Source organism: Emydura macquarii, unplaced genomic scaffold, assembly GCF_026122565.2.
Source record: "Emydura macquarii macquarii isolate MOO-44397 ecotype Brisbane River unplaced genomic scaffold, CSIRO-AGI_Emac_v2 contig_2636, whole genome shotgun sequence".
In the NCBI taxonomy this organism is placed as follows: domain Eukaryota; kingdom Metazoa; phylum Chordata; order Testudines; family Chelidae; genus Emydura; species Emydura macquarii.
Genome location: NW_027132773.1, coordinates 2,101,639 through 2,116,757, shown reverse-complemented (window position 1 = coordinate 2,116,757; position 15,119 = coordinate 2,101,639). Strand labels below are relative to the sequence as shown.

Here is a 15,119-nt window from a genome sequence, read left to right as displayed (position 1 = left end):
CAAGCTAAAACCAGTAGCAACTGGAGTAACAAGAATAAACGAAAGATAAGAGACCTGGCAATACAATAAAAGTATGTTAAAAATTCCTGGCTAAAAAAGCATAAAAAGGCAAATATAAATTCTAGCACAGGCATGTGTGTCTTGCAACTAGACTGAACCCATACTTCTTTTCTTTCAAGTGAATGTAAAGTTGCAATCAGTGAAACTGTTCTGAATGTTAGGTGGGCTAATTTGCCTGGGTTGTCTGGTCCTGGATATAAATGTCACCAGCTATGAAAATTTCCTACTTTGCAGGTAAGATAGATGAAATCTGGGATAGCACCATCTGCCTGAGGAACGCCAGAGTTAGGGAGAAAAAGTGCACCATCTACTCTAGCTGAGTTTGGACCAATCTAGCAAGCCCAATATTAGCCTTCTTGGCAATAAGGGCATACTGTTGACTTATATCCAGCTTCTTGTCCACTGTAACCCCCAGGTCCTTTTCTGCAGATCTGCTGCCTAGCCAGTCAGTCCCCAGTCTGTAGCAGTGCATGGGATTCTTCTGTCCTAAGTGCAGGACTCTGCACTTGTTCTTGTTGAACCTCATCAGATTTCTTTTGGCCCAATCCTCCAATTTGTCTAGGTCACTCTGTATCCTATCGCTACCCTACAGTGTAACTATCACTCCCCCCAGCTTAGTGTCATCTGCAAACTTACTGAGGGTGCAATCTACCACATCCTCCAGATCATTAATGAAGATGTTGAACAAAACCGGCCCCAGTACCAACCCCTAGGGCACTCCGCTTGTTACCGGCTGCCAACTACATATCGAGCCATTGTTATGCATGTATGTAATAATAATGCTTAGCACTTTTATTATGCTTTAAAAACATTCATATTTTAATCTTTGTGATACTCCTGTGAGGTACGTTTGCCTACAGATAGGAATATTGAAATACAGAGTTTATATGGCTTGACCAAGGCTACACATTGAGTCAGTGGCAGAGATGGGATTGGAATTCAGGATTTTCTGGTTCCCATATCAAACTCACTTTACTAGTCCCTGCTACTTCTCTAATTCTTTTTGATAGGGTAAGGTGTCATTTCTATATCTCTTCAAACATGTTCTGCAGGCAATACTTATGGGTTGTCACATAGTTCTGTGTTTACATCAACATTTTCCTGGAAACATCATTAAGAGTTAAATTAAGAATGCCAAAAGCACATTCAGCTCAACACAATAGAGTAAATTTATCCTCCAGAACTATGCAAAGCAAATATATTTGTCCAGGAAATTCAAGGTCCCTTCCTGTAAATATATTAAGTTCTCATACTTAGGTCAGAAACTACAACATTGGCATATTTACAATATTCCAACTGCAAGGTGCTACCCACAAAGTATTGCTTTAAGTGATTACTCACAACAGAATATTTCATCTAAGGGCAGAAAATCTCAGCAACACCTTTACTCATAATAAGATTATGTAATAGAATAATTATATCTATAGCACCAATTGAGTTCTAATTTACAAATCAGAACCGGACCAGAGAGAACTGCTGGATAACATTTCTTGTCTTATTAAAGGGAGACTTTCTTAAATAGTGATACTCTATTACGTGACTTTTGATATATTAATGTATCAAACCACAGCATCATTTTTAAGCCTCTCTTATGTGTTTCTAACTACTGGGTCACAATAGTTACTAGTTAATATATATGGTCAATTTGGTATACTGTATCGTTAATGCATTGATTTACTTTAAAGGAGACTGGTCTTCAAGTTCCAGAACACCTGCCAAGACTATATGTAAAACAAGTTCCAGATTGTACAGCTAATGTTTATCACTCACAGGACAGCTGACAAAGGGGAGATAATGAATAAGGATGGTCAGATACGGTAATTTCATTTTTGTATTAATGTAAAATAACTGAAAAGGAGCAGATCTGTCAAAATTAACACAGGAATTGCCATAGCAGATCTGATGAGTGGTCCGTCTAGTCCAGTAGCCTGTCTCTGACAGCAATGAGTACCAGATATTTCAGAGGAAGGTGCAAAAAAACCCTGCTGCAGGCAGTCATGGAATAACTTGTCCCCAGGGAAAGTTTCTTACTCGGCCCACCAGTTTATGCTCTACACAGCATGAAGGCTGTCACACACAGCTCTAGTAGAGCTCTCCTTGGCTGGACGCTCACCACAGTGCTGTGTTTCAGACTCAGACCCTGGGCCCATGAGCTCTTAAGTTTCCATTAGTCTGAATAGGCTGCAGTTCTGTCTCTCCCCTGGGCCTCTCTGGCACATTTCCTGGGCACAGGAACACTATCTGTTACCTCTTCATGGAAATGGACCCTCAGACTTCCCAATGGCTTAAGCACACCCTTTCCCAGAGCTCCAGCCTTGTGGGAACTCTATGTTTACTAGGTTTACAGTTATCTCTTCAGGGATACCTGCTAGTGAAGCAAACAGACACACAGGCTGTCTAGAGGGTTTGTATACTTAATTACTCTTTACTTTAGCTAGCACAGGAAATATACAGATCTAGATAAAAACAATAAAAACACCTGTACATATTTCCCTGCCTCAGTTTCTTCACTTCTCTTGAGCTTTCTTTGGGCTTAGGTCAGATTCCTCTAAGATGTCCACAATCCATCTCTCTTGCTTCTCTTCCAAATCACTAGTGTGTGTGTTCGTGTATCTGTGTGTGTGTCTCTCTCGTGCAGCCAGTTTCCTTCTTCCTCACCTGCTCACACAGTTAAAAGGTCAACAATCCTCCCTTCTACAAATGGTTGGCAACTCTCTTCCTCTCTCCTGCCCAAACTTCCTGTGTGTTAATGAGTCCTCCTGAATTCCCTCTCAGGGTATGTTTTCACTGTACAGTTAACGCGAGCTCTTACCGGAGTTTTAGCCCAAACCACCTTACTATTCACACAGAAAAACTTTTACCTGTTTCCTGGGTGAGCTTACCCAGCTGGAGATGTGGCTGAGAACCCAAGCTCCAGTTTGAACTTGGGCTAGAACCCACCCTTTTTGCAGTGATAAAACACTTGAGTGCTGATAGTCTTCTCACAAATCCCCCCAAAGGACAGACAAGTTCTTCCATAAGGGACACAACTGACTGGATAAGAATCCTTGAGCATCTCAGCACAAGGAACCATGGGCTTTTAAGACCCAGAGTTAACAACTGCTTTCTTTGTTCTCCCATGTGGGGATTTTCCACTCTCCAAACCCAGCCCTCCAGTGAAACTTGAACTAGTTTTCCCAGACCTCAGCCATCTCATTGTATCAAGGTGTTCCCACTTGAATGGGAACCATCAATGTTTAATGACCTCCATTGTCCCTGGTGTGGGGGATATGTGACACAGCCCTGACAGCACCTGGCTGACTCCACATACACTGAGACAATCAATGATAGAGACATTTCATAAGGTCAACCAGAATTCATAAGTTGTACATAGATTCCCCAAATCATCACGGGTGTATATCCTTTATATTATATATTTATCCCCACCAATAGAATCCTTTCTAATATAACTGTGGTTGTTCTCATTATCCACACGTCCTCTTCTGTATCTTACTGTTCTCTTGCCCACAATTTTATCTTGTTGACAGTAAGTTCTTCCATGGGTTAATTATAAATTGTATGAAAAAGCAGTTTTCTTTAAACGTGCAGCCTTTCAATTCCATCGCAGTATCCCTTTGTTTCTGTATTATGAGAAAAGGTGAATAGAAGTGCCCACCCTGTTCTTCATACCACTTATTATTTTAATCACCATTTAAATATGTAACCACCGATTTCCTCACTGACTTTATGCCAAATATAGAAATATATGTATTTGTTCGAACTGCGGAAAACAGTTCACCTATTAAGTAACAGGGACTGTCATAATCATAATGACAGACATGAGAATTCCTTAATGGTTCAAAGCCTCTCACTCATGTTATGCTGTTTTATCGTATTGCTCTGATTCTTGGCAGAAGATTAACATCATGCAAGGTTTTTCCTCCATAATCAGCAGTTAGCCCAGCATTCTGCTCAAGTCCACTATACTCACATGTTATGTTATATGGGGTTCTATCTGACCTTGATTTAGATGTCATTTTTCCTCCTCTTATCTCTTCTCCTTTACTTTTTCTTATAGTACTCACCATTCTGGTGCCTGCTGTGATTTTCACTGGAGATGACAGACTGAGATATTGCATGGGCTTCTTTGTAGAGCCCAGTGGCTCTTTGATCAGAGATTTTGCACAGTGCAGGGCTCAGCATATAAAGACCATTAGAAGTCCTCCTTCTCCAGATTCCCTTGCAGTGGATTCTGACTGGCTTGTCTTTAATTTAGCATGTGTTTGCTCCCCAGAAATGATTCCTCAAAGTTACAGTTAGAGTTAATTACCAATTTTTCAACTCACTGGCAGTTCCAAAAAATTGGAAAGAAAAACTAATTTGGGTTGAACTGAATCCAAAAATTCCCCCTCCCCCCCAAAAAAATTTCAGCAAATCAAAAAAGTACATTTAGATTTGAACAAAACATGTCATTTGACCTGAAACATTTTGTTTCCAGGCACTTTTAAAGGGCTAGATTCACAAAATGGCCAAAGGAAGAGGAGATGGTGGTGCCATCCACTTTATAACTTTTAGCCCAGTGGCGAGGACACTTAACTGGGATGCAGGACATCCAGGTTTGAATCCTCACTCTGATGCTGGCATCTGAACCCCGATGTCCCCCATCCAAGGCTTTAGGCTATTTTGGCATGGGGGTCTCTCTCAATCTCTCCTGTTGAAGCTGTTCCACTTTATATAAATAATTAGATGTTCATTGAAGCAGGGACTTGAATTTGGGTGTCCCCCTCCCAGGTGAATGTCCTACTTACCAGGCTATAGAGTCATTCTCACACACTCTCGCTGGCCCAATGACTATTCAAGTACAATGTGGAACAGCTTCAATAGGAGAGATGGAGTGAGGCCTACCCCAGCAGACCCTATAACCCATTGCTTGGAGAATTCTCCTGGGAAGGCAGAGACCTGAGTTTAAATCCCTGCACCAGAGCGAGGATTCATATTAGGCCTGCCACAACCCAGGTGAGTGCCCTAACCACGGGGCCAAAAGTTACAAGGTCAGATCCTCCTCCTCCTAAGACAGCCATTTTGTGAATCTAGCCTCAAATTTATTTTCTGGCTGAAACTATTTGAGTCAACCAAAATTGCATTTTTCAGCAAATAAACTATTTGTCCAATTTTTTTTGCCCACCTCTAGTTACAGCATGTGAAGGGGCAAGTCCTCACTCTGGGGTGGAGGAGACAAACAAGCTTTTCTGGGCCTGTTCAGCACTAACGAGGCACACCTGCAAGGCTTGTTCACCCTGGAGGTGGAGGAGCATAAAAATTGAAACCTGCCACAGGAAGGGGTGGTGAACAGGGCAATATCAAGTGATCCATCACCTGTCGTCCACTCCCAGCGTCTGGCAGTCAGAGGCTAGGGACTCCCAGAGCATGGGGTGCATCTCTGGCCATCTTGTCTAATAGCCATTGATGGACCTATCCTCCATGAACTTATTTATTTGGTTTTTTAATTCATTTACAGTTGTGGCCTTCACAACATCCCCTGGCAACGTATTGCACAGGTTGACTCTGGGGTCGTGTATAAAAGTGCTTCCTTTTGTGTGTTTAAACCTTCTGCCTATACATTTCATTGGGTGACCCCTGGGTTCTTGTGTTATGTGAAGGAGTAAATAACACTTCTTTATTCACTTTTTCCATACCATTCATAGTTTTATAGACCTCTGTCATATCCCCACTTAGTTGTCTCTTTCCCAAGCTGAGAAGTCCCAATCTTTTTAACCTCTCCTCATAGGGAATCTGTTCCATACCATTAATCATTTTTGAGGCCTTTCTCTGTTTTCCAATTCTAATATATCTCTTTTGAGGTGGGGTGACCAGAACTGCATGCAGTATTCAAGGTGTGGGCGTTCCATGGATTTATATAGTGGCATTGTGACATTTACTGTATTATTATCTATATCTTTCCTAATGGGTTCCTAACATTCTGTTAGCTTTTTTGACTGCCACTGCACATTGAGCAGATGTTTTCAGAGAACTATAGGGAGAGCGATTGCCCTAATTCTGTTCTTTCCCCTCTGAAGCACCTGGCATTGACCACTGTCGGAAGACAGGATACTGGATGAAATGGACCATTGGTCTGACCCAGTATGGCTATTCTTATGTTCTAATAATAGATGGCTAAAGGAGGGTAAACCATATGAATGATTTGCTGGGGTGGCAACTTATCTCCTTTATTCCTTTTGTAATGGACACTCAGCACTTCTGTGTTTTAACTTGTCAATAGTTCTAATAACGTTTTCAGTGTTTTACTGAATGCATGGATGCATATGAGTATGGGGAAGTGCAGACCTGCTCGTTTGCTGACTCCTGTACAAAGGAGGACCTTGCTGCAGTGACAGAAAGAGCCATTGCTTGTGCATGGTTCTGGAAAAACATCTAGTTTGTGACAAGGACACGAGAAGAAGAAGAGCTTTCCTAGTCAGACTACAAATTTAAAATACCAGATCTCTTTGCACCAGTTTCTGATTTTGGTTACAGTGGTGTAAATCAAGATTAACCCTGGACCAGCTGAGATCAAAATTAGGCTTGACCCTTTTGTTGGAAAAATACTGATTTGAAGACCAACTCCTAAGAGTTCATATAGAAATATAAATGATCATGCAGCATGCAATATTCACAGAAAAGAAAGTGTAAGCCCCAAGGGACTATTGCCGTGCCTTACAGGAGACATATATTGTATACAGACATTAGTTCTCCTGCTTGTTGGGTCAGTAATGAGACCAGGCATGTTGCCAGTATAATTGGTCTTTGTCACTTAAGGAGACAGAAGAACGAAAGTGCCAGCAAATAGCAATTTTTAAGCACCCTCTGCTCAATAATTTACAAGATGCCAGAAGGCCTTGAAGAAGGCCCTTCACCTTTCCTATCCAAGAATCACTAATCAACCAGAATTAAAATGGATCAAGAAATATAGCTTATACATAGCCAGTCTATCCTAACTATGCCTTTCATGTATATCTTTAACCACCATCTCTTCCATGGGGCAATCATTTACTATGTGCCAAATATGGAAAGACATCTTTTTATTAAGACTAGAGAAAAGAATTCACCTAATGAGTTACAGTGCATGTTATTGTCATGCTGTCTTGCCTCAAAACCAGAACAAAAAAGTAAAATGGAATGCTTTAGCTAACATTCCATTGAATCAGTATTTCAAGATCCACTTCAGTGGAATAAGGAACTGCTCAAAGGACACTTGAAACCTGCAGCTAAAAGTGATGCAGGACAAGAACACAAAGCCGGGCAACTGAAAGAGCTGCAGGAAGAAATGTGCCCCATCTTTTTAATGGAACAAATCTTTCCTTTTCCTGCTCAGGAATGAAATCCCAGATACGTTGCAATTTTTTCTCTTTCCTCTAGAGGTCACTCTCCCATCATCCAACAACATGACTGCCACACTGAGTGATTACTGCAGCACAAAGCATATAGTTCAGATGTAAGTAACTCATGTCACACAAGTTTTTGATCTTTCTATAAAGTGAGCTCAGAGGATTACAAAGGATTCCTAATAAACAGTGATAGTTTCAAGATATATGGCTGGTAATGAAGTCTGAGGTTTGGTGTGATTTTGATAAATTCTGTTAGCAGGAAATAAAGCCCTAATTCTTTTCCCCCCAAAAATTAAAGGCATGCAAGTATTTCCTATCTCTTCCCTATTTTACCACCACTGCTACAGAAGAACCAATGATTTGGGCTCATGATGACATCAGGAAGGTAATCGCGCTTCTTCTCAATTGCTTATATCATGGTATTACAGTCCCAGAGTATGTGCTGCATATTTTTTTATTAGAGACATTAAATACATCTGCAAATGTTAACAGTATAGCCTACTGGGAAAACCCTTATTGTATAAAATACTAAGTAAGATTCTTGCTGAAGAGATAGACAGCAAAAGACGTGCAAAGAATCCACTGTATTATTCATAAGCAAAATATATTTTAAGAAGCTGGACAAATTCACAGAATTATTTCAGCAACACATTAGTAGTGATTGAGTAACTGGGAACAGTATATGCTTCTTCTTAGGAAAGCAGAGATTTAGAGATCCAAATCCTGACCTGGCATTCTAAGCAGGCACAGCTCTGCAGTCCAGCTGGGATACCGAGTTAGGGCTGGGTAGGAAAAGGTTTTTCCATCTAGTAAGACTTTTTGAGAATTCTAAAATTTTGCTTGTCCCAGATCTTGACGAAGTCAAAATCTTGAAAATTTTCACAAACCGACAATCCACCAAATAAATAAATAAATGGTTCTGATTAATGGAAACTGTACATTGCAATAACTTCAGAATTTCTTTTTCTTTCTTTCTCTTTTTCTTTCTTTCTTTGAGAACCCTTTTTTAGTTTAAATTTACTAAAAGTTTGAAACAAAAAGTCATTTTGACTCAAAAAACTGCATCTTCTTAGTTTGCAAATGTCAAAATGTCCTATTTACCAATTTCAAAGCTCCCTCTCCCATTTGGAGATTTGTCAAAACCAACCCTATTTCATGAGGAGTTTTGATTTTGATGAATTGGCATTTTCTGGCAAAAAAACCAATTTGTCAAAAAATTCCCTAGCTGCTTTACATAGATACATACATACACATGTCTGGGAGCCCTTCAGGCAGCAGTCACACTTCTTCCCTACCAATTCCCAACCTTTATCCCCTCGTCAAGTGGTGGAGTCACAGATTCCCCCTCTTACTGCCAAATATGGCAGTGGGGTCACCCATCTGATGAGCGACATCAAGAGAGAGGGCGTTGTACCCCTGACATTCCTGCTTAGGAGGGCAGTACAAGTCCCCCTGGTTGGATGATGCTGATTAGTTATACTGCAGTCATGCCTAAGGAACCCAGACAGGAATTAGGGCCTGCTCATACACCATAAAAGTGGTCCCTGCCCTAGATAGTTCACAAACTGGGATTTGAATAACACACAGCAAGTGAATCAATGACAAAAAAGAGAGAGAACAAGGTAATGGCAGAGAGTGGTGCAAGGCCAAATTAAGGAAAGCCAAGGTGCTGCTCATGCTCTACATGGTACCTCTATGTTGCCGTCCCTATGCCAGGGCCCTGCCCCCACACTGTGGCCTATTTGGGGTAAAGAGTTTTCAGAGTTGATAGGGCAGTTCTCATCCTTCTGAGTTATTGTTTTAGCCTGTTTGCAGACTCAAAGGCATTAATTACCCTCAGGTCACAACTCCAAGCTTTCCTTTGCATCATGCAAAGCCTCAGTGGGCACTGGAGTCTGAGGGTATGTCTTCATTGCAATTAATCACCCGCAAGTGGCTTATGTCAGCTGACTCGGGCTCGGGCTACAGGGCTGTTTAACTGGGGTGTAGATGGTTTGAGCTTGAGCTGGAACCCAAGGTTTGGGATCTCATGATGAGGAAGGGTCCCAGAGCCCAGACTCCAGCCTGCACCTGAACATCTGCCCTGCAAATAAACAGCCCCATAGCCTGAACCTGAGTCAGCTGACAGAGGCCAGCCGCAGGTGTTTAAGTGCAGAGTGGACATATCCTGAGGCAACTGAGGGTGTGATTTCTGTCTGATGGGGAAGTATGATGAGGTAGGGCTTAAACAGTTCATGTGACTTATGATCAAATGATGTGTGAGGAGAAAAAAGTGTTGTTGCTTCGGTTGATTATTACTTGGTATTCTCCAACTTTCCTGTGTTTTAAAATGTATGTCAAGGGCACTCATTGTGTTGGATGGGCACCATTTAGTGCTTCACTGACGGAGGAGATGCATATCAAACTATGCTTCAAAATCTTAGAAGGAGACAGTAAATATTGAATATGCTGGGGCATGATCCTACCTTTCTTGAAGGCCCACAGGTTTCATTTTGAAAGGCGATGGACTGGCAGAGAGTGGAGGTTTGATCTCAGCAACACATTGGCCTTGAGGGTCCACTATGACATTTACAACTTTAGGAGCCTGTTCAGGTTGGACCATTCTGTTTGGTGTCTTATACTCCGACTGAGTTGACTGCACGGGAATGGGTGAAAGGTGGATCTCCTGTTTTTTCTCCTTATCTTGTCGCAGTGAGAACTGAACTTTTTCCTTTAATCTGTACAGAACCTGTAGACACATAAAGGAAAGAGTATCAATTTTTATCCCAACCACTGTAAAACAAAGTAAAAGAAGAATTAAAAATGCCTTGGATATATTTATATAATAGCAATGATTTCTAGAAGAATTCCACAACATGTGGGATGAAGTGTTTCCAACAAAAAGGGCAAATATTTCTATTATATAACCATGACTGGCGCACAGGTAGTAGGAGGTTTTAGAAGTTCTCATAGGGAACTAATAATTACTTTTAATACAAACAGTTATTGCAGTTGCATTATTAAAGAGATAAATAAAAGGTAATGGGAGATGGTTGTCACAAAATCATTGTAAGGAAAGAAATACTGGTAAACAAAGTAATTATAGAAAAGTTTTACAAAATATGAATACCAAAAATACAATGGTGCAGTATACCATTTCATATATCCAACCTCATCTCTCTCTAAATAATGCCCTAAATTTGTTTTAAGAGTCTCAGCAAACTTGTTTATTCATTGGCCAAACAGCTGTTACCAGAATAGCATAATTAGCAGGGTCACCTTCAACATTATTGTGCTATTATTTCAGAACTTCAAGTTTATAATACTTCAGAAAAATCACTCCAGGATTAATTCTGGCTCTAAATGTTTCAGAAATGTCAACTGGTTTTGTTTGCTTCCTTGGGGAAGGTAGACAGTAGATTTCTTGTAGCTTGAGATGTTTTTTAAATCTTCTCTACCAAAGAAATGTGCACAATATGTTCAGCTGATTATGGACTGGTGCCATTTCAAAATTTAAAACATATGTTTTTACAATAGCCAAAACTTTAACATCTAAAAACTCCATCTAACCTGGATTCCACTATCCACTTATTACCTCCTAAGCTTGGGTATCAGCTCTCTGTAGCAACTGCTTTTCATGATGTTGTTTTAATTCTGGATTCAGCTCTACCGACCTCAGTGGAGTTCCATGTCAAAGATACACTGGCTTGGCAGTGACTATGAAGGTAACAAGGGCCCCATTTTGGGGGCCTCATTGCAAAGAACCCTAACACTGTATCTCTTTAGCAGCTATGGAGTTACTGCTTTTGGAAGAGTTGTGCCAAGCTGTGGTTGTGCCACTTTGGATGATCATAATGATCCCTTCTGGCTTTTTTTTTTTTTTTAAATCAGTGAAACTAACACTGAGGGAGGCACTATCATGTTTCTGTAACATGAAACTAACACTGAGGGAGGCACTATCATGTTTCTGTAACAACCACACTATATTTCTTTTCCAGGTGCTATAAATAACATAAGGTGAGTCCCATTATCAACAGACAAAATAAGTATATTTTTGCGCGCCTCAACTCAGTGTCTCTTTCATCCTCCCAAACCTTAAGAGACCTGGGAGGATCTGGCTTGCAGTGTCCAGCAGGGATTCCACAAGCTCCTGAGAAACTGAGGAACATAGTTTGTTGCTTCTACTTCCCTTTGTCACAAATCCAGGAACTTTTCCACTCTCACTCAGGACCCTGTGTAAGGGACTGTCACTACTTAGCCTGGTGGGTGTGACTGGATATATCTTGTGCATTCATTTTTCATGGTAATATTCAACAATTAATATTCAGTGATTAATATTTCAGTGTGAGCTGGGAATTGTCCCAGTAATGAGCAATTCACTCATTAGGCAGGTCTCAGTAGCATATGTAAACACTATATTCATTGAATTGAGTTAGGCAATAAATCACATGAGTAAAGTGAGCAAGATTTGGTTTTCAGTTTGGAGGAAAATAGCTTAATGACTTCTTGAGGTCCCTTCCACTCCTATGAGGCTATGGTTACAATACAAAGCCCAACAGGTATATTGGAAAAATTAATACAGGTCTTTGAGATATTCTAAACCTCTTTCCTCCTCCTAATCATTGTGGGCTCATCTGCTTTCAGATAACTCCGTGATACTTGATTATGGGAATATCACTCTGCCATTCAAGGCACAACATTTTAAATCACATATTTACATTGCTTTCTTTCAACGTGATGTCCCATTAGGGGGCACAGTCAGTTAGGTCTTTGGGGTCCATCTAGACTAGCATCATTTCCTACCTCTCTCCAACACTCTGCTGTATGAGCCTAGGAAAAAAACAGTAAATTTAATTCCCATCTATAACAGGCTGTGAAATGAGTTAAGGAACCATGTTTGATCTTCATTTAAACATGGTTTCAGCTAATGTAGCTTGCCTGAACAGTGTGGATGGGGAAAAGTCATGTCAAACCATATTAAAAAAGCATTCTGGGTTTTTAAAAATGATTTTAAAAATAGTTTAGCCCCAACAACAAAAGGCAACAAAACTATTCATGTACCAGTTTAGTTACAGCCATGTTTAAAGTGATCTTAGACACAGCTCATGACTGAGTGTGCAGGGTCTTCATGGTGTTTGAGCCTGTTATAGAACACAAGAGCTAAAGAAAGGCAGGTCTCTACAGACACCTCAGCACACTAGGATAAATGGTATATACTAACACAGTGATACCGGGTGACTGAAAAATACGAAGAAAAGTCACTAATTAAAAAGCTACTTTCCAGGACACAGTGGGACATTTTTAAATTTTGCATATACAGCAGTCCAGGTCCGTACAGCAGTCCATACTCACAGCTCAGTGGGAATGCAACTCCTCTTTTTGTTGCCTCGTGGCTTGGGTCAACATGGAGGGATGAATAGGCCTAGTCTACGCTGAAGTTTGCACCTTCTGTTTCTGCCCAGAATACCTCAAAAGAAAGCCTAACTCTCTCAGGAAAATTGGTTTTGACTCACATCTTTTGTTATTTCAGTGCATGAGAGTGCGTGGACACTCTTACTTCAGAAGAAAAGTATATTATTTTGATTTTGCTTAAATCACTAAACATAGTGTAAGCAAGCTCTGAGTGGTCTTCCCTTGCTCAGCAGCTGAAAGGGGGGGCACTTTATTTACATGGGGCTCGGTACTTGCATGAATACAGCTAGGTGCTCAGCAGGATGGCAAATGGTCAGTCTGGCTGGCATTGGGTTACAAATCACTTTAGTGTTAACTGCAGGGGTTGTTCTATTGTATGGACAAATGGCAGGAGAACTGTGTTTAGTCTGTTCTGATGAAAAATTCCCTCTCATCTAAACAGAACTCAACAAAGGTGGCGAACGAATGCTAGAGCATTGTAAGAAGAAGGAGTTGAGGGGTCTCCTGCTGAGATTGCTCCAGCCCTGACAAAAGGCTACCCTCAGGCATGGATTGACTATCTCCTCCCCTGTTAAAATGATTCCTTTTGGAGTCTTTTGTTAAAAGCAGGGACATTGCTCCTGTGTCAGTAGAAGGCTTTCCCATGAATGAAAGCTGACAGCTGAAACGCACTAAGAGCTGAAATCACTAAAGGAACTGGGAAACCTCAAAAGGCTGGGAGCCAGCAGAGGGGACTCCGTGAGGCCAGGAGATGGTGGGAGCCAGCAGCAGCGGGGGGCCTGCAGCAGCAGACGCAGCCGAGGGGACCAGTCAAGCCGGTGTCTGGCAGGCAGCAGGAACCAGCAGAGGGGACTGGCGGAGCCCCACAACCGAGAGGTGGACAGTGCAACTACGACAGTCAGCAGGGCAGGGCAAAGCAAGAAGGGAGAGGCGAAGGACACGCCCCACGCAATCTGAGGTGGGGTGGGATGGGTTTGGCTCATTGTGTTCATTAATTCTGGTTGCACTCTTTTCCCAAACCAGTGCTGTGTTACTTCCTTCTTTTGATTAAAAGGTTTACTTTCTACACTCAGACTCTGTGCTTGCAAGAGGGGAAGTATCACCTTTTGGGGGCAGCCAGGGGATAGTGTGTGATTTCCCAGGTGACTGGGTCGGGCCTCGAGCCGGTTTGGTGTTGTATCATTGACAGGAACCTGTAGATATAGAACCTGGCCCTTTGCTGCTGCTGGCTCTGTCTGACAAAAGGGTTACAATAGTTTACTTAAGCAAAATTGAACGAGGACTCCTGGAAAGAGAAACTAACTCTTGGATTCGCTAGAAATCCCTGGTTAATCTCCTACTATTCTCTCAGCAATTCTACTAACACTGCATTGAACAGAAGAGCTGATCCAGTATTTTTAAATTTAATCTCATGTTTTCAAGAATAAAAAATCCAAGTATGGTTTTTTATGATTTATGGGGTCATATTAATTATTTGTGTATATTCCTGCAATCAGAGTGTTTGTGAAAATCCTGAAAAGTTTGTGAAGCCTGAAAGCTGCACAAACTTTAGAACAAATGATCAGTCATGTGAAAATTTTTACTGGAGAAGTGCTTTTTCTGTTATTCAGTATTCTCCCTATTAAAGTGTTTCTATCATTCAACCAAGGGGCAGAAAAAAATACCACATGATTTTGGTAAGTACCAACCTCCAAAAATAATGAACAACAAAGTACATTTTATAAATAACTAGAGCCAGTCAAAAATATTGAATTTCACAACACAGAAGAAAAAAAGAGGGGTCAATTTTTGTGTGTGAGAAAAAGTCATCCTGTCTTTCATATTTCAGAATTTAAAACCTTTGACAAGAAAAAGGGACACATTTTTTTAAATAAAATTTTTTCCTATTTGTCAACCAGATCTACAAATATCCCGTAGTCTAATAATTACCTATCTCATACATAATTATGAATAAAGATAACACTTTAAGAAAACTGGATCATTTTCAAAATATTTGGAAACAAACAAAAAAGGGCTGAATTCATAAGAAATATTCAAAATGAATAGTTCAACCTGCTCTGTCAAGTATTGTATTATTTATTACAATTGTTAATAATTTGCTATTACACTATATATTAAAAATAAAAATCACAGAGAGACCTCTTCTCCTTAGAACAGAATTGTTAAACAGTAACACCTAATGAGTCTGTTGCTTAACAGGTTATAAATGATGTATGGAGCTCCCAGAAGAAATTAGTCCATAGTCAGGACTGCAAAGGACCACTGGTGGTGAATCCCTCCTGAGACACAACGGGCTCAGATATT

General features: G+C 40.7%; 1 protein-coding gene across 2 annotated transcripts in view; it reads right to left on the bottom strand.

The window, feature by feature from the left end:
- The window catches only part of PTPRR (protein tyrosine phosphatase receptor type R), a 91,457-nt gene that overhangs the window by 63,204 nt on the left and 13,134 nt on the right, over positions 1 to 15,119 (bottom strand). For both annotated transcript variants that reach the window (XM_067564027.1, XM_067564026.1), the window contains one exon: positions 9,890 to 10,152. In XM_067564027.1, the coding sequence (XP_067420128.1) occupies positions 9,890 to 10,152 (263 nt within the window). The remainder of the gene's footprint in view (positions 1 to 9,889; positions 10,153 to 15,119) is intronic.